We start from the raw sequence: 11,389 nt of genomic DNA, 5'->3' as shown, positions 1-11,389 counted from the left end.
AAGCAACATGGAACATAACACTGTCTTGCTAATGTTAGGCCTATTTGTTTTGCTTAGTTGCACCATGGTTCATTTTTTCTTTACAGGTTTAGTTGTTCAGTTTAAATTACATTTCTGAAGGGCAGCCTGTAGTGTAGTGGTTAAGGTAAAAGGACTGGGACACGCAAGGTCGGCGGTTCTAATCCCGGTGTAGTCACAATAAGATCCGCACAACTATTGGGCCCTTAACCCTGCATTGCTCCAGGGGAAAATTGTCTCCTGCTTAGTCTAATCAACTGTACGTTGCTCTGGATAAGAGCCAAATGCCAATAATGTATGATGTAATGTAATGAAATGAGAATAGTCACACCTCTGTGACATTGTTCAGAAGCTGTGTTAGACAGTAGAAACCCATTGTGACAACATTATCAAGTGAGCATTATAATGATGGATTCTAATGACATATTTGTGATCGTATGTGTTTAGGCCAGTTCTGTAGTGATCACATATTTGTGATGGTACGCACAAAAGGTTGTTATGATCCTGATTTCTGTCTGTTAGTTTATTCTGTGTTTTTGTACATTTATTATTTTTCATATTCTTGTCTGGTTTTCTGTTTATATTCATTAATCTTCGCACTCGTCTTCCCCTGTGATGTCTGTGTCTTTATGTTGTTCTGAGCCCAAGTCACTTCCCTGTTTTCTGGTTTCCCACAATTCCTTCTCAGTCTTCCTTTCTTACTTCCTGCTTTCTCTCCATTTCATGTTTGTAGATAGCACTAGTTTACTAATCCGAACTAACGTAGAATTTGTATCGTACTAATTATATTAACACACTAATATGTTTGTCTAACAAACTAACATTCACTAGTTTTGGGTATTTGTAATTTAATCACATAACTAACTAATGCTTGCCTTGATTCAGCAAAATGTTTGGACCTGCCTCCTTGTTCCCGAGTCCTTGCCCTTGTTGCATTCTATTTTCTGGATTCTTGTTTATGACCCCTGCCTGCTTCTCTGGACTCTTCTCTTGTTTTGTGGAACTCTGTACCTTTGGACCTGTTTTGTGGAACTCTGTACCTTTGGACCTTCTGTACCTTAGATTAAGCTCCTGGCCCTCCATGTACACTGAAATTTGGACATATTGCAAAACCTGTCCTGTGTGTCAGAAAAAGAGTGCCATCCACAGTTCTGAAAAAGCCACTCTTCATGCATCCATGAGCCTGGACCATCTGGAGAAGAATCATGGGGCTTAGCTCCAGCCAGTCTTTGCAGACCTTCCAGCCCTACACCTCCGAGAAACCACTCCCATATAGCTGTGGCCTTATCAGGTTCCAGAATGCTTGGTGCAAGGGCTGAGATCCAGATCATGAGGGACCTGAGTGCTATTGAGCCATCGGCAGGTGAGTGGAGCAGCCCCATAGTCATCGTCCCAAAGTAGGATGGGTCCCTCCAAGTCTGTAAGGACTTCCGCAAACTTAAAGCAGTCTACCAGTTTGATCGCCTGCCTGATGCCATGCATCGACGACCTACTTGAGAACATAGGAAAGGGCAGTGCATTAAAAAAAGTGAATAAAGTGCAAATATTTTTTTAATAGCTTTTAGTTCCATGTTTCAAATGTAGTGGAAACATTACACATTCAATTCCAAATAAAAGCATTAACAAATTTTATCAAGTCTGCGTTATTCTTTTACAGGAAGCAAAGAAAAGGAATATTAACCTGTTAAAAAAAATGGCAGTGTCGACATTTTTCTCTTCAAACTCAAATACTTACTGTATAAACTGAAGATTTAACTTCACTTTAAATTACTGAACTAATATTTAGCTGCATAACCATTGCTGCGCATCTGCGTTGCATCAAGTCAACCAACTTCTGGCACCTAGAAACAGGTATTTCAGCCCAGGATGAATTAACTACATTCGCCGGTTCCTGTGAATTGTTTTGCTTCAGAAACTGCATTTTTAATGTCACCCCACAAGTTTTCAATGGGGTTGAGTTCAGGGAATTGAGCTGGCCACTCCATTGCATCAATCCTTTTTGTCTGGAACCAAGATGTTGCTCGCTTGTGTGTTTGGGGTCGTTGTCTTTTTGAAACACTAATTTCAGGGGCATTTCCTCTTTGGCATACAGCAACATAATCTCTTCAAGTATTTTGAGGTATTCAAACTGATCCATGATCCCTGGTATACAAACCCAATACCATAGTATGAAAAACATCCCCATACCATGGTTTTTGCGCCACCATGCTTCACTGTCTTCACAGTGTACTGTGGCTTGAATCCAGTACCCAGGGGTCGTCTGACGCACTGTCGATGACCACTAGACCTGAAAGAACAATTTTACTCTCATCAGTCCACAGAATGTTGCGCCATTTCTCTTTGGGCCAATCAATGTGTTCCTTTATTCCTCTATTTTAACCGATACTGCACATGCCATTCTTTCAACAATGGTGCTTTACGGGGGCCTTTTGCTGATAGCTTAGCTTTGTTCAAATGTCTTCTGGGGGGCTTAGAGTTAAAGAGCAGCCCGTTTGTTATACCTCAGAGAGGAGCGAGGAAATTGATGATTGGTTTAAGTGAGCTGTGAGCTTGTTGTTTTCTTGTTAGTTTTGTAATTTTCATTAGATTTTTGTGGATTGGAGCACTGTAAATAAAACATCTTGCACCTATATGCTATTTGCGGTGGCGCCATCTTGTCCATCTAGATCTAGGAGTCTATCTGTCACCTACTAGATCCTGTCTGTTTATTATTATTGTTTCTGTTTGGATTGCGGTTCCAATCATCTCAAAATTTTAGTTTGTAATTTATTTATGTATTTTTATCTATTTATGTCCCCTCTTTTTAATCCATGTCTGTCTATGACTACCCCAAAACAATCTGGAGGATAGAAAGAAAAAAATAATACTTGGTGAGTATATTGACCTCTTCACTTGGTACTAGCATGTTAAATTTGGAATCAGACAGCCTTTAGGGGCCATCCATCCATTATCTGAACCCGCTTATCCTGATCAGGGTCGCAGGGGGGCTGGGCAGGAATACACCCTGGACAGGTCGCCAGTCCATCGCAGTGCACACGCACCATTCACTCACACACTCATGCCTACGGGCTATTTAGACTCTCCAATCAGCCTAACCTGCATGTCTTTGGACTGTGGGAGGAAACCGGAGTACCCGGAGGAAACCCACGCAGACACGGGGAGAACATGCAAACTCCGCACAGAGAGGCCCTGGCCGACGGGGATTCAAACCCAGGACCTCCTTGCTGTGAGGCGGCAGTGCTACCCACTGCACCATCCGTGCCGCCGCCTTTAGGGGCGTTATAGCAATTATGTAGGGCTTCAAAGAGTATATTTGGCAGTGGTTAATGGAATTGCATATAACATGCTTCAGCAGGTCTTCCTCCTTCAGCCGAACAACTTTGGCTCAAGAAACAACATCGGCCTTAAAGACAGTCATAAAACAGCCTGTTCTTGATAAAGCTCTTGAGAATGGACATGTAAATATGAATATGGATTGTTTTTGGTGAAACCACACAAATCTATTCTTATGGATATCAGGACCTGAAATAAAACACTGGAAAGGTGTACAATATGGGACCATTAAAATGTAAATGTTACTATCATGCAAGAATTTTTTATTACAAAACCTGGAGGCTGTTAGAAATGTGCCAGTTAGAAATTACTAGTACATTATCAAATTTCGCACAGGTTCTTCCAGTTTCTTACCTCTAACCTTTAACTTTGTTACTGAAAGACAGTGAAGAGATGAATAAAATATGCAGCATCAAAACAAGGCATGAACATGTTCTTTGAACATTTCAGAAGTCTTTGAAATCTGCAGTGGACATCGATTACAGTTGGTTCTGCAGGGCATAGATATTCTGGAATTTGTCCTCATTTGTAGAACATTGCGGCACAACCTGAAACCACAAATATTCCAGGCACTGCTATGATACATTCCATTAAACACTACATTTCAGTCAAATGTACGCTACATTTACCCAATGTTGCTTAAAGTATGATGCTCAAATGCAAATATAATGACCTATATGCCTCTTACATGGCTGTTTTCATATCAAAGTAGAATGAAGCAATCTGATGGAATGTGATTGGAGTATTTAAAATTGAGTGGAAATTATTTTCACAAAAAAAATAAAATCACAAGTAAATCATAATATTAGAGACTACAACAAGTACCACTCTTGCTTTTGAACAGATACCATACATATGCACTTTGCAAAACAAAAACCAGGCTCTTTATTTTGTGTTAAATCCTTGTGCTTTAATTTGGCTTTCCCTGTGTTGCTCCCTGGTGTTTTGTCAGCTGTCATCATTCTTTTGTTTCACCATGTGTCCCTCAGTCTCCCGCCCGTTTCACCATGTGTTTTCATCACCTGTATAGTATTACCTAATCATGTGTGCATTTAAACCCCAACTTTTTCCCAGTTTAGTCGCATTTATTGTTGCTTCCCAGAGTTTTCAGTGTCTCGCCTTAAGTGCCTTGTTCTTTGTTATTATTTGGATTACCGGCTACCAGGTGCTCGTTTCACGAAAGCGTTTTGCGTGGATTTTCACTCGCAGATTGCAATGTCTTATCAAAACGCATTTCACGAACATTTGTCGCATAGCCTCTACTCTCGGGGACTTCGTTCAGGAAAAGTACTTTTTTGGGGGGTTTTTGGGCAATGGAGTAAGCACATTCCATCCAGATACACCCGTAAAGCGCCAACGTGTAAAAACGTATTTCAGTTATCCGAGCCCAACACAGTAGTCAAGAGAAATTCCGCATTACTCGGTCTCCCAAAAGACCTTCGTGAGTTTGCTAGTTTAAAAATTCCCATCAATGCACTGAGAACGCACACATTTTGTGTGTAGAAATGTAAAGGCTACCACTATCACAAAAGTCATAGCCTATGTGATGCCACTTAGAGTATAATATTAGATGTTGCAGTTAAATAAACTGGGAGCACACACAACAGTTACCTTTGAAGCAAGTGTGTTTTCACCACTTCGTCACAGCTGATGTTACGAATGGATGGCATCTAGGTGTGTTACAGTGTTACGTTTAATTTGGATATTATAGATAACAAAACACCTAATGTTATAAAGTGTAGGCTATTATATCAGGTGTACCAGATAGATGTAATAGTTCAAATAAAACAAACCATTCAAATTAAATTTTAATGAACGAAATATTTTCCTTTTATCTGATTCAAGATTAATTTTGCACCCTTTGGATAGATACCCTTTATCGATCTCTGGCACCCATGGCCACTTGCTGAGAGCCAATGCATTGCATAAATTAAAAACTTTGATAGAAAAGGAAACGGGTGGATGAGAATAACCAATTTACAGATTGCCTACATGGAAGTGCTTGCGACCTGTGTTGTGGCTTGCGATTGCGATTTCTTCGTGAAGCGCTCAAAAAAGTGTGGGAGAAATCTGTTGAATCTCGCAGATCTCAGCTCGCATATCGCAACTTTCGTGAAACAAGCCCCTGGACCGTTTTTGTGTGCTACTCTGTTTTGTGGAATATTCCTAGGTTTGTTTGCTGGATCAGACGGATTACTCATGTTTGCACCCTGCAATGTTGTACCGTTTCTCTTGTGGATCTTCTTCTATTCCATCGTGATCTGTGCAATTGGGTCCTTTCCACAACCACACCTGACAGAAGCAGCCAAGGCAAAACTGGACATGTTTTATTTAAGATGCTATTCATACACCTGTGTACAAAAAACATTTATAGCAGAAAAGAAAGAGTTTCAATTTTATTTTTAAAAACGTTCAGGCTACCTCAAATGTACAAGGGGTGAGAAGTGTCAGAATTACAGCAAAGGTAATAAATATAGACATGTTTGTAGACAGTAATTATTCTTAACATCTTTCAAAGCAGGAAATGAGACTGAAAGTCTCACAGCTGTACCAGTTTATATATACTTTTCTTTACATTATCCAGTATCTATCATAATTAAAAATTAAAAATTATATTTATTCAATTTCTCTCCCTAAATAAGACCCCCCTGCTGCCTTATGAATCAGTGACTGGCCAAACTCACACTGGAAATCCAAGTTTAAATGTTATACAAAAACAGAAAAAATAAAAAAATATTTACAAAAATTGTACAAACTGATATATGAAAATGTTTCAAGCAAATAGTTAACAATTTAGGTTTGGAACCAGTTTGGTTTATAAACAAACAGATCAGTAAAATTAAAGGGCAGTTCATCCAAAATTGAAATAAAGCTATGTTGTCACTTACCCAGAGTGCTATCAAAACATCCAATTAGAGGAGATTTGATTAGTTTTTTAGATAGCCACTGCAGCTCACCTTTATACAAAGGACCTCAAGTTTGTGTTGTGCTCAAAGCACCAAAATGTACAATTAAAAAATTAAATCGCATTGTCTCGACCATAGTTTGGCCATATTCCTGGGCACAGTGTCAATGTTGTTTAAAAACATTGTTTCACAATCTGTGCTGTGGTGTTTTTTTATGTGATCTTTTGGTGCTATGAGCACCACAAAAACTTGGTCCCGTTGAGGTCCGTTGCATCAGGGTAAGCTGCAATGGTCATCTCAAAAACTTGACAAATCTCAGCTAAACTATATGGATGGATAGATTAGGTGAACCGTCCCCTTTAAACCCAATTTCAAGACATCAACTTTGTTGTAATGGGATACTCATAAAATATGTTGTAGACAGTGAAGAGACGTTTTGGATCTATGGATTTTATCAGGCAAATGAGGAAATAAATGGATGGGTCTAGTATGAATGGCCAGGAAAACAGATTTAGCAAAACCTACGGCACAATGATGATTTCTTTTCACCATCGGTGTTAGCATAGCAAAGTGTCACTCTGGCCTCTAAGAAACCTGACATACCACCATCTCCCAAAGAAAAGGCCAAGGAGTCAGCTGAGCAAGTAATAATAGTTGAAACAAATATGCAATCTGGGAAAGTGCCTGTGAAAACGGTCTGCATCTTGGACCTTTTTCCGGTTATTTACATTTTCACAAAGTTTATATAATTGAATGTGTTCCATTTTTTGTTTAAAGGAATACACCAACATTTTGGGAAATTTACCTTTCCGACCTACCCCGACAAAATGTTCTATTTCATTTTCATGCATTCACTGGCTTGGTTTCCATGGTAGCATAATGTGTTAGCTTAGCATAAAGACTTGAAGCCTATAAGAGCCAGTAGTGCAGTGAAGAAGGTAGTTGCTCTCCCTTCAAACTTCTCTGAAAACATCATCTTGTTTTTCCAGATTTCAAATACACATTATACCTTGTGTAAATAACACAGCTTCAGAGTTGCTGTAAGGTGTATTTATTCACTTTGAAAGAGGTAGGCTACTGACTCCTACAGGCTTTGTCTTCATACTAAGCTAACATGTTATGCTAACATGGAAACCGAGCCAGTGAATGCACAAAAATGATCATCTCATCTGTGTATGGGTAAGTTGGGGAAACAAGGTATATTTCCCAAAATGTTGGTGTATTCTTTTAAAGTCTATTTGAAATAATACACTAGCAAGAGAAGAAGTGATGGTATTGGTTTGTCATTCATTTCAAACTGCATTTAAATTCAAAGCATTTAGAACACCACCAGGCATACACTATTTAGACTTACCAGAGGCTGTGAAGTTGTAAATTGAGGCATTGCATAAAAAGCAAACCTCTGGTTAGGGAGTAACTTTCAGATTGGAAGTTCATTTTTTTGTGGGAAACTCAAATAATTTATCTCAAGGACCAATACCTTTTCAATGAGACCACCCATTCCCTCACTTCTCATTTAAACATTTGCATAAAGTCTTGCTTTTAAATAAATGATAGAATTAATGAACATCACTAGATCTAATTAGTGCAGGCAGATATTGACAAACAATATTGTCAAAAATAACAAAAAATAAAGCAATTCTACAAAAGCTGTTCTTCAGAATAAACAATCTCTTTAAATACTGGGTTCAATTTACCTAAGGCAACTTTTAATTGATAGAAAAAACTAGTCTAGTCTCATTGTATAAAGCAGGAATGAGCTATACAACATCATGTTGCATTCTTCACTTCCAAAGAACACAGTCCATGTCCTTCAAATGTGGTTTAGCCAGCTTAAATTCTGTTATCACAATCCAGTTTCCTATATTTATTCATGAATGTAAATATATGCACACAAACCTTTTTTCCTCTTTAAGGCCCCTTTAAGGTGTTTCAATGTGAAATAAAGTAAATCAGGAAGGAAATGTTCGAGAACATCAGATTCTTTTAAATTGTTGTAATTAAAGGTATCAGGTATTTTTATGGTTATTTTTATGATGTGACTGAAAACTGCACTTTATACATTGAAAATGCATACAAAAAATGTGACATTATACTGGAGTGATTAACATTATATATTTAGGAGCTAGAAATAATTTAATATGTGGGCATAATCAGAATAATACACAAACAAAAAAACATGAATGACAAAGTACAAGTGTTTTTCCCCAAAATGTTTCAATAATTTTAACAACACTGGGGGTTGATGACTGCCAGTATGGCCTGGATTTGAATTCTGACCGTGCCAGCACTGAATGCGGCTAGCAGCCCTGCAAGGTGGCAAAAACCTATAAGATCATGCTTTTCATGAATGGTTTGTCATAACAGCTATTCAACGCCTCCATACATGCTACATGTGCTTATGTCAATAACTGTGAATAGGAATATGGTGCATTATATCACCAATGATTACAGCAAAAGGCATTATAACAACACACCCAAGTCACATACACCATAGGCCTATCTGCAGTTATTGACATACAGTATTGATGAATATCCATGTAGTGTTTATGAAGGGGGCCAAGTTGTGTTTATGTAGCTGGTATTTAGCTTTTATGAAGGACCATTCATAGTAGGTGTTCCTGTAAATAATAATCACAGTTGTGACCAGGGAAGGAGGGCAGGAGTGACTATTAAGAGTCAATTGGGTGCCTGCAGCCTGGCTGTGCCAACTGTACATTAAGTCTAATCCTACATTTTAAAAGACTGTAATTCAGCCAGCAACCAGCTGAGAAAATGTGTGCTTCTCTGCCCTCCCCCAATTTGATGGAGGACATTGCAGTGATGGGTTATTGGTTTAAATAGAAACTCATGTTCACCAATAGCAAAAGAAATTGCCTCAAACTACAGTGTTAGTATGTTAGTATTTGGACAGTTTTGGCTCTGTTCATTTGAAAGGATTTGAAATGAAACAATGAATAGGTCAAAGTGCAGACTTTTAATTTGAGGGGAATTTACATCCCTATCGGGTGATCTGTGCAGGAATTACAGCCCTTATATACATAGAACCCCCACCCCCCTTCCATTTCAGGGTGTTACAACATTTAGGACAAATGGCTTCTCATTTTGATTAGTTAGTTGTGTTCAATCACTTCCTTTGTGTAGGTATAATACAGTACATATATAGTCTTGATTTTGTCTTCCGATTGCCTTTTGAGTCAGTTATTGCCGTTTGACAACATTTTGACCAGTGTTGTGCCAAATAAAGGCAAGGGAGCCATTATGAGGCTGAGAAATAAAAATAAAAAAACAGCCCAAAGTAGACTATACAATAGGCTATAAGAACATCTTCTTAATGATGTTCCACACAATTTATTTTGGTAAGCGTATTGTTTGGGTTTGGCTTATGTCTCTATAAGCTGTCCTCGTGTTCACAAATGGCAATGATAGACTCCAAAGGCAATCAAGACTAGATACTGAAAGCTCTCCTATGCCTGCACTAAAGAAGTGTTTGAACACACCTGCATAATCAGAAACACCTGTTAAGACATTTGTCCCAAATGTTATGTCACCCTGAAGTTATACACAAGAACGTATAAAAAGGGTTCCTTCATGGATCACATGATATGGATATCTGCACGTTAACCTCATATTCATCATTTCATTTCAAATCCAATGTGCTGGAGTACAGAGTCAAAACAACAAATTGCACCACTGTCCAAATACTGTGTATGGACTCTGTCTATGGTCACCTAATTTGTAACAGAAAATCACTGGCGAAGGGGCCATTTTCACATGAACACATGGACACATGAAACTTTAACTATTTAAATTAATCAAACAGATTACAGTTTACTCAAAAAGGAGTCCCTAGATGGCATGAATATGTGGTTGTGCAACAAATGAGTATTGCATTCATTATGGCTAACAGTTTTAGATCTCATTGTAATTATGTGGTTACTTTTACTCACATTACTCCAAAACACAGCACTGGAGAAATACTTTAAATAAAATGACCTGTGTACAGGTCAAAACATATATTGTGAATACTGGGCACAAGTAGACCCCATTTGCATTTTATATTTATTCAAATTTCTGCCTTGAAGGGGATATAAAGTACGAAAAAAGTATATGGACACATACATTCACACACGCACACACAGACGCACACCACTAAAACTGTGTCCTTAAACCTTTGGCCAACTCAACCTGGGAGAACCTGAAGAATGAACTCAAACCTACTTTTCCTGCCAACTTTCATCAGATGGTAAAGTCAATGGAAGAAAGGATGGGGGCTAGACTGAATGATTGCTGGTCAAAAGGATTTCTTTCCAAATCCAAGGTGAGCCAGCAAATTCTCCCAATATATAACCGGATATGTTACTGGGTTGGAGATGCTAAACTTTAGTGCACCACAGCACTGTCACCGGACATGTTGCTGGGATAGACATATTGAAGTTAACAGCACAGCAGTGTCCATGGGGCAACACTGGCCTCTGTGGAAAAAGAAGAGCATAAAACAAAAATAAAACAAAAAACAACACTGGAGCAGTTCAAGCCTGAGGGGAAGGACTACCAAGCGTGTGTACTGTGTGTAGCCAGAGTGCATTTTGGGAACACGCTCCCATGGGACACCATCACTTCTGTTTACCAACCCCTTAACAGAGTGTTGAAGTTCACGTGGGTGTGCGTATCCAGCTTCGCATACACAAGACTCACTGCCACAGAACACTGTTCTCACAAATTCTTAGTATTTATGTGTGTTTTGTAATGCTTGGTGAGGTGGTCACTCCTCATGAATCGCTTCTGGCACTGTGAGCATTCAAAACGCTTGTCTCCTGAAAAAAAATAGATACAAAATAAATTAGTCCAAACCTCTTCACATTCCAACAAAGCACAGCAATATCTCTGTTAGAGATGGAACTATAATCTATATAATTACAATGCCAAGAAAAGGCATTTTTCCTCTTCCTGATTTCCTCTATTGCTGCATATTTGCTATACTGGATGGTTCCTCAGTTCATAACAAGCCACCATTTTGCGACAGGATAACGCAAATTTCGACAAAAATACATCCGCATGAGGTGTACCCAATACCGGAAAAGATGCAGCAGATACAGAAACAAATACAGGTATTATCTGACAACATGATA

At 38.7% G+C, this 11,389-nt stretch overlaps 1 protein-coding gene across 9 annotated transcripts in view; it reads right to left on the bottom strand.

The window, feature by feature from the left end:
* Positions 1-5,657: 5,657 nt before the first annotated feature.
* The window catches only part of sp2 (sp2 transcription factor), a 62,076-nt gene continuing 56,344 nt past the window's right edge, over positions 5,658-11,389 (bottom strand). For all 9 annotated transcript variants that reach the window (XM_061230343.1, XM_061230339.1, XM_061230345.1 and 6 more), the window contains one exon: positions 5,658-11,074. In XM_061230343.1, coding sequence (XP_061086327.1) covers positions 10,974-11,074 — 101 coding nt within the window. In that variant the 3' untranslated portion in view covers positions 5,658-10,973. The remainder of the gene's footprint in view (positions 11,075-11,389) is intronic.

The sequence above is a fragment of the Conger conger genome, chromosome 2, assembly GCF_963514075.1.
Source record: "Conger conger chromosome 2, fConCon1.1, whole genome shotgun sequence".
Lineage (NCBI taxonomy): Eukaryota > Metazoa > Chordata > Actinopteri > Anguilliformes > Congridae > Conger > Conger conger.
The sequence above is the reverse complement of the archived record's forward strand: the minus strand, read 5'-3'. Positions and strand labels throughout refer to the sequence as shown.